The following is a 15,654-nucleotide window of genomic DNA, read 5'->3' on the forward strand; positions in this document are numbered from 1 at the left end:
TGCACAGTTTACTATTGCAGGTAAATGCTATCATTTGTTCCATCGAGGGATGTTTAGATAGTGCCCTAGTTTGCTTTCCGTTGCTGTGGTAAGACACTGGCTAGAAGCAGCTTGGTGGAGGAAAGGGTCTAAGTCACTTAAGGTTACAAGCTACCATCAAGGAAGAAATTTAAGGCAGAAACCTGGAGGCAGGAGCTGAAGCAGAGACCAAGGAGAAAAGTTGCTTACTGGTTCCCTTCTCGGCTTGCTCAGCTACTTCTCTTATATAGCTGTGGTGGTTAGAATGAGAATCTCCACTCCCCCATAGGCTTATGTTTCAATACTTGGTCCTCGGTGGGTGGAACTGTTTGGGAAGGATTAGGAGGTGTGGCCTTATTGGAGAAGACATGCCACTAGGGGTGGACTTCGACCGTTCAAAAGATTCCAGTTAGCTCTCTCTGCCTCCCTTGTGCTTGTGGATCAAGATATGAGTTCTCAACTATGCCATGCCTGCTTGCCTGCCTGCCTGCTGCCATGCTTTCTGCCACGATGGTCAAGGACTCTTAACCCTCTGAAAGTATGAGCCCCCAAAAAATCTTTTATTATGTTGCTTTGGTCATAAAGTCTCTTCACAGTAACAGAAAAGTAACTAACACAACAGCCAAGGGATGGAATCTGCCTACGGATGGCACTGCTGACTGGGCCCTATGACATCAATAGTTAAGAAAATGCTCCACAGACATGCACAGGCCAATCTGGTGGAGGCATTTTGCAACTGAGGTACCTTCAACTCAGATAACTACTTGTGTCAAAAAGCAGGGGTAGTTTTCAGTTTGGGACTATCACAATTACAATTCACAAATTAAAATTCATTTCTCTGGGATAAGTACAGAAGAAAAATGCTAAGTTACATGGCAAGGCCATTTTAGTGGGGTTCTGTAATCGTTCTGTTTGTTTGCTTGTTTTTTGACACAAGGTCTCATGGAGCCCGCGATGCCCTCAGAATTGCTGTGTAGCCAAGGATGACCTTGAGTTTTTTTGATCTTGTCTCCTCCTCCCAAGTGGTTGGATTTTAGGTGTGTACCTATAACACCTGGCTTTATGTGGTGCTGAGGATCAAACCCAGCACTTTGTATATGCCGGGCATGCAATCTACCAAAATCCCCAGTTGTTTTTGGGACAGAGTCTCATCTAGCTCAACCCAGTTTCAAATTTACAGTGTAGATAAGGCTGACCAACCTAGAACCTCTGCCCCCAAGTGCAGGTGTTCGGGGGCTTATCTGTGCACGGCCCTATTCTAGTTTAGAAAGAAACTCCAGACTGTGCTGTGACTACAGCTGTACATCCCCAACAGCAATAAGTGCAGTCAGTTTCTCTTCATCTTCCCTAGGATTTGCTGTAATTTTTCATTTTGGCTACTCTTGACAGACATATAGTGATACCTCACTATAATTTTAATTGGCATCCTGACATGGTTAAGCATTTGTGAACATTTTCTCATTGCCCATTTGCTGTCTGTGCACATTCGCTCAGTTGCTAATTGGATGGTATGTGTATGGGTTTTCTTTTCCAATGCAGGGCTGATTGTCTAATACACCCAGCCACAATGTTTTATCAGCTCCTGTAACATTTGGTTTTGGAGGGAAGTGTCACAGAGTCCCTATCTTACTGGCCATATTTACGTCCTCCTCTAGGGAAACTATCAATGGTAAGCCGGCTGCCGTTACAACAGCAGTCCAGACAGGGTCTCTACACAGCCTTGGCTGTCCCAGAACTTGTTACATAGACTATGCTGGCCTTGAACTCACAGAGATCCATCTGCCTCTTTCTCCCAAGTGCTGAAATTAAAGGGGTGCACCACCATGCCTGGTAGTAGGCAAACCTTTTTGTCATTGATCTGCTCCATACTATTCTTCAAGAATAGACATGTACATTCTCTTATTAAAAGTCTTACTCACTTGATGTGTATGTGGGGCCACATGTGTCTGTGCACTGTGTACATGGCTGATAGAGTTGGAAGCATGGGATCCCCGGAGTTGCCAGCTGCCTGATGCACGTGCTGGGAACTGAACCCAGGTCCTGCACAAGAGCACCAAGTGCTTTCAACCACTGAGCCACCTCTCCAGAACTTACATCCATATTAAAAAAGAAAAAAAGAAAAAAAAGAAATCCTACATTACTATATATCTTTTCAGGTGTTTATTTGCCATCTGTATGTCCCAGTCAACGTCTGAGCACATCTGTAAAGAGTGAGTGAAGTCCTGAGTGGATGTTATGTCTTGTTAACATAATCCAGCCAAGTCAAGGACCAATGACTCAGTCCCTTGAGAGCAGCAAAGCCTTCCCTGGGTGGGGCTTAGAGGGATGGTAAAGCCTTCTTGTGAATGCAAATGTTGCTAGTGGGTGCAGAAAATGTCCACTGCAGCTTTCTCCCCCATCATTCAATTTACGGCCCGAAGACTGTTCCCCTATGACTGTTCCTAGTTTGGCCAACTCGGCCTCCCTGCCCAACTGTATGCACTAACCCTGCCTCCCTGCCCAACTGTATATACTAAACACATTGAGCTTCCAGAGTCCTGCAGCTTCTCCATCACAGCCCAGTGCACCAGATCCCAGCTTCTGTGTTCTTTTGTCTCTGGTTTATCCCCTCCCCTGCTCTTAGGGCAGTACCCCAGAGCCCTGCAGGGACAAGACACATATGTGTTGCTCATTTTCTTTTCTTTGGTTTCTTGAGACAGGGTTTCTCTGGGTAGCCTGTCCTGGACTCACTTTGTAGACCAGGCTGGCCTCGAACTCACAGGGATCTACCTGCTTCTGCCTCCCAAGTGCTGGGATTAAAGGTGTGTGCCACCACAGCTGGCCTTTGCTCATTTTCCAATTGGCAAGAAAGTATCTTCCAACTACTGTAAACAAGATTCCACCTGTCAGCCACTTTCAATATATGACATAATAGATCTATCTAACTACACTAAGGTAAGAAAGCTTGTTTAACAAACTAATAATCTCTGAACTCACTTGCTTTCATACACTGGAAGGTTGGAAATTACATTCTTTAAATCTAAGAGGGGGTGAATCTATCGCAGAGGAAGAATTGGTTCATATGTATACGGGCTGCAGTGCAGGTCTGAAACCCTGAGTCTGCTGGAAATAGTGGATATGAGAGGACACTGTCCATAGTTGTAATTCCTTCTTCCTCAGTGACCTAACCAGTCCCACCTCATTTTCTAGAATATTCTCCTTCACTCTATTTCTCTTAATTATTGGCTTTAAACATACATGATGAAGCACTTTCACAACACAGACTGGGGTTGAACACCAACCCCACAATACCTGTGGCCTTGAGTAGTTGATTACAAATTGAGCGTTACCAGCCATTTTTATTGGTACCATTTGTAGGTAATAATTTTTTCAGTCATAGATCATTTATTGTATTTGTCCTTTTCTATTTTTGTCATTCTTAGCAGAGATTTTTCTAAAGTATTGGTTTTCCTGGCTGTTTCATACTGCTTTTACTGTCTATCTATTATCTTTCACTGTAGAATATCATCTGTAGAAATTGGATCATCCACACTTACTGTCTTCTGTGACACAAAGACACACTTTGAATTCTAGGCGGGTGTTGTTTTAAAATGGCTGGTTGTTTAGTTATTTTCTATATGGAACATGAATTTATACTACATATTGTGTGTGAGCCATTCTTACTATAAGATCACATACACATACCTAAGAGATTTCCCCAGTCACTGTTAATATTATAGACCAAGTTTTTCACAAAGTTCATTATGGGGGAGGGGGAGGGGGAGGCAGAGGCCTGGAAAGCAACATACTTTGGATTTGCTTTTTTTTTTTTTTTTTTTTTTTTTTTTTGAGACAGGGTCTCATTATGTAGCTCTGCATAATCTCAAGCTCACATAGATCCCCCAGGCTCTTGTCTCCTTCCCTACCTCATGCGTTCTCCCCACGTGGTCAGTTCTAACTCTGAGGCCACTGTAAGTTAGTGTGGTTTCTTTGAACAGTACTCTATAGTTGAAACACATTTATTGAGTGGTCTGGATATTAAAATTCAGTTATAAAGATTGTAAAGTGGGCGGTGCTTACACCTTTAGTCCCAGTACTTGGGAAACAGAGGCAGGCAGATCTCAGTGAGTTTGAGGCCAGCCTGATCTACAAAGCAAGTTCCAGGACAGCCAGGGCTACACAGAGAAACCTTGTCTCAAAAAAAGAAAAAAAAAAATCTTGACATTGAAAATAGTTCATATGTATTCAGAATCAGACCTCATGAAGGAGCAAGATGGAATCAGCAATAGCATAGTAAGAAGGGCTAACATTCGTATAAAACCTACAAAGTTCTTTTCTCTCATTTTCATCACAACCCTATGGCACAATTACTCATGTTACAGGTGACGGGATGAAGGCTAGACCATGCTAGTGTTATCTAGCTGACAAGTAGTTAGTGGGTCTTCAAGTCTGGCAGTCTGGCTTTGGAGTCTATACTCTAACCACTGTGCTGTGACATATCTCAATACCACTCTGATTTAAAAAGCAGAAGTGTATCTTTCCAAGCCTTAATCACTGTGGGATAAGGATAAGAACTATCCTTCAGTTCCTGTACATCTAACTTCTCAACTTACTTGGTTCCTTTCAACCCATAAGCTACTCCTGATTATGAGTCGCCTCACTTTACTATTCGCACCCATATTTTGGTTTTCTGGGTAGAATAAATGAAATGTGGGGCCGAGAAGATGGCTCAGTGGGTACAGCCCTTACCATACAAGCCTAAGGACCCGAATTTGAGTCTCTGGAACACATAATGCTGAGCACATAGCAACATAGCACACACCTGAAATCCCAGGGCTCCTGCGGAGATGGGAGGCAAAGCTAGGTGAATCCCCGGAAACTGACAAGCCAGTTGCAGACAACAAAGAGAGTCCACTTCATACAAAGGCAAGAACTGATACCCAACATTGTCCTCTGAGCTTCGTTGTACACGCTGTGGCATATGGACCTGATAGACACACACAGAGACGGACGGACAGGGACACACACACACACACACACACACACACACCACCCCAAATGGGCAAAATGCACAAAACAACTAAACTGTGCCTGTGTAAAATAGCAGTTAGACACTTCCCTTTTCTAACTACTGTCTTATCAAGCCTTCAAAGACTCACTCACCAAAACACTGCTGCTGCCGATAAGAAGGGCATCATGGATGCTCACACAGCCACAAGCTCAAAGTAAGGCCCGCAGCCTTTTTCCACCATGCAAAGTGATGTGGAAGAGTGTGGGGCATAAAGATAGTGTTAAAAGTATATGGAGACAGATATACAAATGATAAAGTTTTATTTATTCAAAAGAACCAGGCTGTACAAACATAACAGAAAGCCATACCTAAAAAAGTTCCCAAACACACAAAATAACATATCTCATTCACAGGATTATTTACACTTTGGGGCCCATATTAAAAACTATGGTCCTGTGGTCAAGTTGACAAGAAAGTAGTTTGTGATAACTCACTCGGGAAGCCATGGCTGTGGCACTTCTACAAAACCCAAACAAAGGCAGAAAAGCCCTAGAAGGTAATGCAATATGTAGCAGTCTTAAGACCGAGGCTTTTAATGATTTTTAAATAAAAGAAACAATAAAAATGGTCTCCACAGGGACACGATGTTTTCCCTGCAATCATGACACGTCTGTCCATGAAAGGCAGAGTAATCAGCAAGATAGCTCTTGCATGTGGTGTTCCTGACACAGGAAATCACTACATGACTTTTTTTTTGCTTTTGTAGTAGTAAGGATGGAACCAAGGGCTTTGTGCATACGAGGTATGCACTCCCCCAGAGCTGCACACTGCCTTATGAAAACAAAGCTATCTCTAAATACACAGGACGATAATAATGCGTTCCCTAAGGATTAAAAGAAGTCCAGGATCCACCAGAAGCCAAGCAAGTTTCTCTATTTCTTGACACTTCCTTCCTTTACTCCTGTTTAAATGCAAAAGCTGACAATTTCTCATTGGTAGAAAGATCTAACGACTTTCGCTTCTTACACAGATCCACATTCTCCTTGGCCGCTTCCTCCTGGTTTTCTGTCTCACAAACCTCAGTGACCACATATTTTCGCTTCTTTGCTTCAGCTCCATTGCCAGCAGTTTCTCCCTTGGCCTTGTTAGTCCATGCCTTTGTAAAACAGTGGGGTGAGAGGTCAAGAGAATTTTATGCACAAAGAAAATACAGGATGAAAACGGTTTACTTGTTTTCTTGGGTAATCTTCTTATATAGAGGAGAGTAACTAGCACTTGAATTTTTAAGTTTATCATTAAAGGTTCTAATTGTATCAGATTAGATTTCATATTCTTTGGAAATATTTGCAAACTAACCATCTGAACTAGGGATAGAGATCCATAATAGTTAAGCAACTTTGAAAACTCAATAGCAAATGCCCAAACAATCAGGTTAATAATTCACAACAGATTCAGAACAAATATTCTTAAGATACACACACATGGCCAACATGTACATGAAAAGACTCAGCCTCGCTTATCACAGGGTGAAATCAAGCTCCCTACGGTAACGTCCACATAGGAATAGTGCAGAGCACTTGTAATCCTGGACACTTGGGAGGCTGAGACAGGATTGTCAAGAGTTCAAGGGCAGTCTGGGCTACTTAATTAGATCCTGTCTCAAAACAATAACCATAAACTCTTGGGCATACACAATGCACATATACACATGTAGGCAAATACACATGCATGCACATGTTTAAAAATTAAAACAAAGCAAAATCAGCAACTAGGCTCAACAAGGTACTTGGGGGTCAGTACACAGGGGTGAGGGTTGGGGTAGAGGATGGGCAGAGGCCGAAGGATTGCCCAGAGTGTGAGGCCAGCCTTATTTGCACAGTAAGTTCCAGGCCAGTCAGGGCTACAGAGTAAGGCCCCACCACAAAACTAAACAATCCCTGAAGCCATAATCATGGGATGAGAATATAGCTCAGTGGAAGAGGGCTTGCCTAGCATTCACAAAGCCCTACATCCTATATGCAGAAATACAAAACTCCCCCAACTTAAAAAACAAAAAGCACCCAATTGCAAATTTTGTTAAATTTCTTCCTCTTTTGTAACAAATTCATTCATGTCCATTTTTATAGAAACACAAAAATGCTAAAAAGGTTCTGAATGAGGCTGGAAGTGGTTAGCCGATTTTCTAGCTTCCAGATCATGCAATACCTATTACTCATAAAACCCAACTCATTAAAGCCAATGTCTGCACCGGGAGATGCCTACCCTGCACACTGAGGAGAGGGAGTCTGAGGTGTAGCTGGCACACCAGCACACCCCTTTCCCTTGGAAGAGAAGGCTATTCCTTCCTCCCTGAGCAGACAGAGGCGAGCCAGCTACCCAGTCTAATTTTTTTTTTTTTTTTTTTTTTTTTAATGAAAAGCTGGACCAAAACAGCAAAGGAATTATTCTAATGTAAGTAGATAGACACACATTTACACAGCTGGCTTCTCAAATCAGGCACTCAGTAACCACAGAGTCCACTTGTTAAAACCCATACATCTAATTTATCTAATTTCATCTTTACCAGGATTTTTTTTTTAATGTATTCAATATTCCACAGAAAAAGGTTCTTTATTTTAAATCGAGGAAACATTTTAAACAGAGGAAATCCACAACCTCATCTCAGCATAGTACTCCTTACCTTCCTCTCTTCAGCGGACAACACTCTGAACCGAATCATTCCCTCTTTTATTATGTCTGCTTCATCTGAAAAATCAGGATTGTCAGACAAAATATGACTTCTATTTTCTTCCAGCCACATCTGGAAACCAGTCTTCGGCCTAAAGTAATAATTACAAGAAAAAACTTATGATGAATATATTATTTAAAGTATCACATAACTTTTAAAATTAGTAGCTAACCATCAGCCTTTCAATATGCAGACAAAGTAAGGGAGACACAACTCTACTAGTTGATAATATCTGTGTCACTTTCAACAGCCTGGAGACTGCAGGCTCAGTGAGCTGGAGAATCCTTTGCAGGGTCAGTTCAGGAGAATCACTTAGCCTTACAGCTGTCAGTGCAGACACATGAAGTCTGTATTTTCAGCTCTTGTGCGTTTACAGGTTCTGGGTCTCCAACTACACTGAGCCCGACTGGCCTGACAGAATTCCTCCAGTGGACAGAATTCATAGGCTCTTGCCATGTAGTAAAGCAGCTATCTGAAACCTGGCTCTGAGCCAGGTTCTCTTAGCCCCTTCCCATCACCTTAACCCACTTACCGCTGACTTGGGTTTTTCCTGCACCATTATTTGGAAAAGCCTGGAGAAAGCAACTTGTAAATTTGACTGGATCCTATTATACCTTCTGCACAAATTGTGTTTAGGTCATGAGAAGGCTTAATGGAGATACTGAAGTTTCTGAGCACTTGCTGTCATGTATCCTAAATACTATATTGTGTATTACCTTGTAGCAAAACCCTATGATTTGGAAATACTTGATATCTCAACTAATACAGCAGGCAACCAAGGCTCAGAGAGCTGAAACAACTTAGTTCAGGTAACATAGGGAAAAAGAGTAGGATCTGAGATTAAACAGCGAAGCAGTCTGATGTCAGAATCCCCATGTTAATCCCCACGTTGAGTCAACATGCTAGCTGAAGCTGAATAGACCTTAAATATTAGCCTGAATGAATGACAAAGGTATTTACAAATAAATTTTTATTTTTAATTATTTTTGAACAGGGTCTCTCTATGTAGCTCTGGCTGTGCTGGTACTCTTTGTGGACCAGGCTGGCCTTGAACTCAGAGAGAGAGCCACCTGCCTCTGCTTCCTGAGTCCTGGGATTCAAGGCATGTTATCACACCTGGTCAGACATTGCATACTAAACACAAAATTTCTCTCTATACTGACCTTTGGTTTTCAGAGTTTTGAGGACACACAGCTGGAGTTTCAGATGATGACTCTTTGGGATTTTCTCTTACTTCCTCAGTCTTATCGGCCTGTGAAGTTCTTTTCTGGAAATAGGATGCTGCAGATGCCTATGAAAATAAACAGATGTGAGTCTAGGGGCGAACATATAAATATCTAAAAAGGGGATTCGGGGCTAAAAGAAGACGGAACGCACTCCTGCTACATACCCAGTGATAAACCAGGCACTTTACTATCCCAGAACAGTGCACAGGCTCACCAAAGCAGTACCTGCTTAGCCCTTGGCTTGGGAATGAGAGGCTTTATAACTGGAGATTTTTCATTATTTGCTGCTCGATTGAGAGAAGTGGACTTTCTGGATGATTTGTTCATGTTGTCTAAGATATTAGTTGAGCGTGTTGAATTCATTGACACGGCTGGTTCTTTGGAATTGACTAGTACCTAAAAAGAAAAGAGCCTATTATATTTGAAGAAGAAAACAACTCCATTGTGGTATCCCTTTTGGAAATGAATTCATGGAGTACAGCCCAAACTGAGGCTGAATTGTAGCATATTCTCTCAAATACCACATCCCAAAGACAGACAGGAAGAACGTGTCAAATGATCAACTCAGATCATTTTGGTACTCAGATAAGAGCACAAACGCTGAGGGCAGATGTGAACTGCGCAGCTCCCCTCTGTCTTCACAGTGATCTGCTCTAATCCCTCAGAGTCTACTGAGGGCATCTGGTCATCTGAAAGCATCTCTGTGTGGGTAACATGCCAACAGAACATGGCGCTGCTCACCTTGAAGGGGTTTACCCGTCCTTGGCTGCTAGAGAAGACTGCACCTATTACAAAAAAAAAACAAAAAAAAACCTCTCAAATAGTGCTTTTTTTTTTTTTTCCCCCAATGACAGCTTCTGACTTTTACAATACTACATAGAATATTTTAATCTGTAGCATGTGAAAACAAAGAGACAGAGTCATGTGGACATGACTGCCCTGAATCTGCTATGTAAACCATGCTGGCCTCAAACTTACAGAAATTCTCCTACCTCTGCCTCTCTAGGACTAATACTAAAGGTGTGTCCTACCATTCCCAGCCCCCATGTAACTTTAAAACTAATAACAAATACAGATAACCACTTCTCTTCTTCCAAGACAGAATAACGTTAGGTGGGAACTGTCCCAACTTGCTGCTGTGAAACATGCCAGTGATTAAACCCCTTCTCCTCCTGGCCATGCAAAGGGGTGCTAAGGTTAGTAACTCCTTGAATGTGGACACCCGTGCCCACTTGGTCAGGGAAACAGTCTACTGAAAGCCTCTCTCCCAATCTTCTGACATTTATCCCTTTTCATTCGCCTGTCTCTCAGCCTAAAAACAAAAACAAACTAAGCTCTTGCTACTTGTAACCACCATCTTTTCTCACAACCCCTACCAGAGTTTTCAAAAGCCACTGACATTACTATTATTTCCTCCTTGCCCACACATTTCTCCACACTATGGTATGATGTCCAACCCTCCTACACAATAGCTGAAGTCCCCACCCATTTCTATGTAACCGAATGTGATGGCTACTTTCTGCCCCTGTATTGGACCCCTCAATGGCTTTGCATATAGTAGAATCTTCAGTCTTTCCCCATCCCTTAACTTTTTAGAGACTACATTTCAGACTTACCCTTTCTCCCTGGACCTGTGATTTCACTCTTTCAGAGCTTCCTCTCCTCTGTACCTGTGGCTTAAATGCTGAAAATCCTCTTAACTGAGGCCCGTTTCTTCTTGCTTTACAAACTCTCTTCTGCACGCTCACCAGTGCCCATGGTAGGTATAGAGTGCTCTATGTATGTCAATGGCTTGAGATTTATTTCATGAGGTCCTGAAGCAAATGCCTAACTATGTGGCCTACTTAGCTAATGGTAATTCATCAGCATTCCTATGAACCTGTTTGCTTCTCTCTAGTGGTTCTGATGCTATACTGTTCTTCAATCTAAACCATCTTCACCTTCAAAAGACCCCAACAACCCTACCTTTTCTTTCTACTATTACTACTCTAGCCCAAGCAAAACTATTTAGTCTTATTTGGACTGCTTTAGTAGTTTTACGTCCATTCCCCTTTAGCATCATGTACAATGGCTGTGTTTCTGCTTAGAATCTCTAGCCTCCCAGGGACCTTACAATGAAGATTCAATTCTTAACACAGTCTAGAAAGTCCGTAAGATTTGCCTCCTGCCTGTCCCTCCAAGGCCTACAGAACTCTTTTGTCCCCTAGGTTCTTTTTCTGCAGTCTTCACATGTACTGTTTCCTCTGCTCCTGCTCCCGTCCACCACTCCCTTGCTGGCTGATTCATCTTCTAGTCTCTGCTGTCAGCATTCCATGAGAATGCCCTCAGGTATACCTATTCTCCACTGACCAGAATATAGCCTCTGTTCTATGCTCCAAGTTTACGTACATTTCTCACCTGGTTTAAGAGCTGGCATATCAGAGGAATTTTCACTTCGGATTGGCTTCTGCCCTATAGTTAAAATAAATAAATAAAACAATGTAAGTGAGGAAAATGAAGTCATTCTTGATATACAACATCTAGTTAGCAGAGACACCGTGAAAAAAAATGTGGGAATTCTATTTCTCTCAGCCAACCAAAATGGAAAAGGTAATAGTAATGAAAGCTTTTACTGACTGACTGTTGCTGTTGGGGATGGCACTTGTGCATACAGAGGTCAGAAGACAACTTTGCAGAGTCAGTTTAAGTGTGCTACCTTTAGGTGTGCTCTGAAGCAGAGCCTAGGTTGTCAACACTGCATGGCAAGTACCATCACCTGCTGAGCCTCCTTATCTTTTATTGTTCTGAAAAACGTGTCTCACCATGGTTATGTCGCTCTGGTTTTTCTTCTGAAACAGTCTCTTCTCGATCTTCGTTGTCTTCTTCAACTTGATTTTTGACTTGTGGCTGACTCCATTCGGTAGTGGTATGACTGTAACTGATGGTAATAGTATTATACCATAAAAACAAATGCAAACACCAGCTTCATGTTCAAGAGGGTAAAGGGAAATTATTTGTTCTTTTACCCAGCATTCAGTTTTTTCCTGAAATCCTCTTCTTGTTCTTCTTCTGTCTCAGTTTCTGCCAATTCAGCTGCCTTTTCTGCAGCAAGTTCACTAAGTTTTTGAGCCAATATTAATTTCCGAGAGCGAGAAGCATATTTAATAGCTAAATGCACAGCATTTTGAGTCATTAGATCAGCAAGTTCCACACAGCGGAATTCTCGTTCCAGTTTACAAGAAAGCTAATCAGGGGAGAATCAAAATCAAATCATGTTTAGTCAAACTTTAAAACAAAACTGACATACCAGTAAAATAAAAACCACTTTCTTGGTGCACTATTTTAATGATTCTAAAATGTACATTTTTACATCTACAAACTTTAAAAGTATCTTATAATTAATGATGGGTTAGCTTGATCAGCAGTATTTCTTAGTGGCTTACATGAATAAAATGATGGCACATTTACAAACAGTAGCTTAGATTCAATGAGATAACATATTTCAGATTTTAACTGCATGAAAAATAAGACAGCTGTTCAAAATTCAAATGTAGTTCTCCTAAATTTTTTTTCCAGCTGCCACCTATCACAATAGGGCAGGGAATCTAGAAAAGTAAATTAAAGCAAAAACCAGTTACTACTTTGTTCAGAACTGGCCAAGAAATGCTATTAAGCAAACATGGATGAGGGAAGTAGACATTCTTAAATTTCATGTATGATGTTGTCTATAATCTTCAACTACTTGAAATAGCTATCCAACGTCTAAGTTAACATTTGCATTTTTTATGCCTATAATTTAAAACGAGGGGTGTTTAGGGGCAAGAAGAATGGCTCAGTGGCTAAGAATAAAGGCTCTAGTCGGCCAGAGCATAGCAAACACGGCTCTGGGAGGAAGACGTGTCCCCATCCCTGCTCCTCGACGAACCATAGGTTACATCCCTAAAGCTAGGCCTCAAGGTCTACTCCCTTATGTGTCCACTTCCTCCTCCTGAGGCTGACTACCAAGGTCCAGCTATCAAAGTATTCAACTCCAACAACTGAAGCCCTCTTTGGCTCACCTAATTAACACACCCAGTCAAAAACAATCATATATCCTAACAAATGTCCCTTTTCTCTTTAAAAACTGCCATTTGCATATGGGCCACATCTCTCTCCTCTCTACCCAGCAGTGGTCCTTTGTCCCTCCAGGACAGATACACCTTCTCCCTTGTGCCTTTTTCCTTCTGTCTGTCTTTGTCTTTTATTCCTTGCTCTTTGACCCCCTGGGGCAAATAAATCTCCTTTGTGCAGGGAACTTGGTCTTGTAGTATCCTGTGCTAATTCCAGGCCTTTCAAAGAACATTTGCTGCTCTTGGAGAGGGCCTCAGCTCTATTCCGAACACCCATACAGTGGTTCCTAACTGTTTGGAATTCCACTTCCAGAATGCTCAATACCCTCTTCTGGCCTTCGTGACCACTGGGCATATACATGGTACACACACACACACACACACACCGGCAAATACTCATAGAGTAAAACAAACATTAAAACCGAAGTGGGGAGGAACATTCATTTAATGTGTCTTAGAAAATCCTGACTTTTATCTTTGGTTTGAATTTTGACTACTTGTCACATGACAACAACTCAAGCTCAAAACAAGTTCTTTCCACTCTGAGGGACACTGGAGGTCTTGTGACTCACGGGGCAGGAGCAGTTTGTAACTTACACACCTGACCTATAAGCATATGCGCTCTACACAGTCACCCAAGCCTCCTCAAGATTGCTGGTATGATTAGTTCAGAGGGAGCACTTCTAATCAAGGTGGAACTGTGAGTCAGAGGGCAGTGTGGTTCTTGCAGTGGCTAGAATGAATAAACCATCACTCCCCTCAAAGGTCAACAGTACACATCCAGAGAAACATGGACTACATTCCTTTCAATAACAAAAACTTGCAATGGGGACAACAAACCTCGAGAGACTATGCTCCAAAGATAAGTGTAGTGAAGAGCACCAGGCACCAAACCCGGCCACAGGTGATGACGAAAGCCCGGGAAACCCAAAGCCCCAGGGCGCTCTCAAAACTATCCAGCCCCAGAGCTCTACAAGTCACTGTGGCTTGGACGGGGGTCACAACAACGGCTCTCAGACTTGCTAGTCACCTGGAGCACCTGCTAGAGCACAGAGGGTGAGCACAGCACCAGGAAAGCTTACTCTCCCTCCTACGGTCTTAGCGACAGGGAAATAGCAAGTATTTTAAGAGAGAAAGAAAAAAAAAATCTCTGACTCCTAGAAGGTAGAATTTAGTCTTTATTTACACATATTTAAAAAAATTCTACCTAGGGCTGGGCATGGTGGTGCATGATTTAGTCACTCGGGAAGCAGAGACAGATAGCCTGGTCTATAGAGCAAGTTCCATGACAGCAGGGCTACACAGAGACACCCTGTTTCAAAAAAAAAGTAATTTCAACCTAAGGCAATATTTAAACTTAATTTTTCAATATATTTTACTCACCGCAAACATTTTCATTAGGAGTTCCTGCTGCTCTTTTACCGCTTGAGTTTTAGCACTCTCCTCATAATCATACCCATTTTTAGCCAAATAATCAATGTAGTTGTGAAACAGAACCGAATGCCAAAATTGTTCCTGGAAAATGGATCAAAGTGCGTAAGACTGAACATTCCCTTGATATGAGGCAAATGTTAGCTTTAAAATATTTTTTGTACCCCTCCTTCCTTTATAGGCTTAATGAAAAATTCTAATTCCAGTGTGCTATTACAACTTGGCTTAACGTTCTGGCCTTTGTGAAAAGTGGCTCTGTGTAGGTGTACAGCACCCTTCCTTCCTGTGATTAGTCCTCAGAGAACTTGGTAAACTAGTTCTGGAGAAGATTTGCTTCTTAACTAGCATAAGTAAGTGCAAAGTTTCAAACGTCTTTTAATGACACGAGAGTTTAAGGTCAGTGTAGAGGGCTTGCTTGACCCCACTGAGAAGGTAAAACCTTCCCAGCCATGACATTTCCTTTGCAGTAAGGCCTGGAAGCTGTGACAGCAACCACACCAGATGGCGTTGGAAACAGAGTCTACTGAATTATTTCTTTAACCACAGCGTGGGAATATTCAACACCGGCACTGTGACAATCTAGAATAGTCTGTGTCACGGGTATTTACTATCAAATTTAGAGTATTAAGGCACCCACATACCTCCATTTGGCCTTTCTCTGTTGCATTCTGACAGTAAGGAAGCTTAAAGGATAATATAGCCACAGCAGGTCGTGGAAGGGTAGGAGGAAACCGAGAACCTTTACAGGGGATGCACCTGTCAGTAAAAACAGAAGCACACCTTAAAACCTTCCTACAATACCACAAAGACTGCTAAAATGAACTTCTCACAAACTATGAACAGTAATACCATCCTAACAGGTCTCTGGGTTTAAAACTTTTTATAAACAATTCTAGTAATATCAAATGCCCACCAGAGAAATTAAAAACCAGCCACACCCACAAATGCTGTTCACATGATATAGGTCCCTTTGTCACAAGATGTGAGCTTTTCCTTTGCTGTGTGACAATACAATAAAAACACAAATATGAGTCAGAGGCAGGTGGATCTTTGGGAGTTCAAGGCCAGCCTGGTCTACAGGGCAAGTTCCACGACAGCCAGAGCTACACAGAGAAACCCTGTCTTAAAAAAAAAAAAAAAAAAAAAAAAGCAAGAAATATGGTTGTAATTTCT

At 42.0% G+C, this 15,654-nt stretch overlaps 1 protein-coding gene across 1 annotated transcript; it reads right to left on the minus strand.

Annotated features, from left to right (window-relative positions):
- Positions 1 to 5,311: 5,311 nt before the first annotated feature.
- LOC129678613 (WD repeat and HMG-box DNA-binding protein 1) lies at positions 5,312 to 15,237 on the minus strand (the record flags this gene model as incomplete). Its single annotated transcript, XM_055609487.1, is given in 10 exon segments — positions 5,312 to 6,164; positions 7,689 to 7,827; positions 8,900 to 9,027; positions 9,188 to 9,358; positions 9,704 to 9,747; positions 11,360 to 11,413; positions 11,764 to 11,879; positions 11,968 to 12,185; positions 14,434 to 14,565; positions 15,123 to 15,237. Coding segments are annotated over 10 exon segments (1,318 nt in total), but the record flags the coding sequence as incomplete, so codon positions are not given.
- Positions 15,238 to 15,654: the final 417 nt, after the last annotated feature.

This window comes from Psammomys obesus, unplaced genomic scaffold (assembly GCF_907164565.1).
Source record: "Psammomys obesus unplaced genomic scaffold, mPsaObe1.curated_primary_1811, whole genome shotgun sequence".
NCBI lineage: Eukaryota > Metazoa > Chordata > Mammalia > Rodentia > Muridae > Psammomys > Psammomys obesus.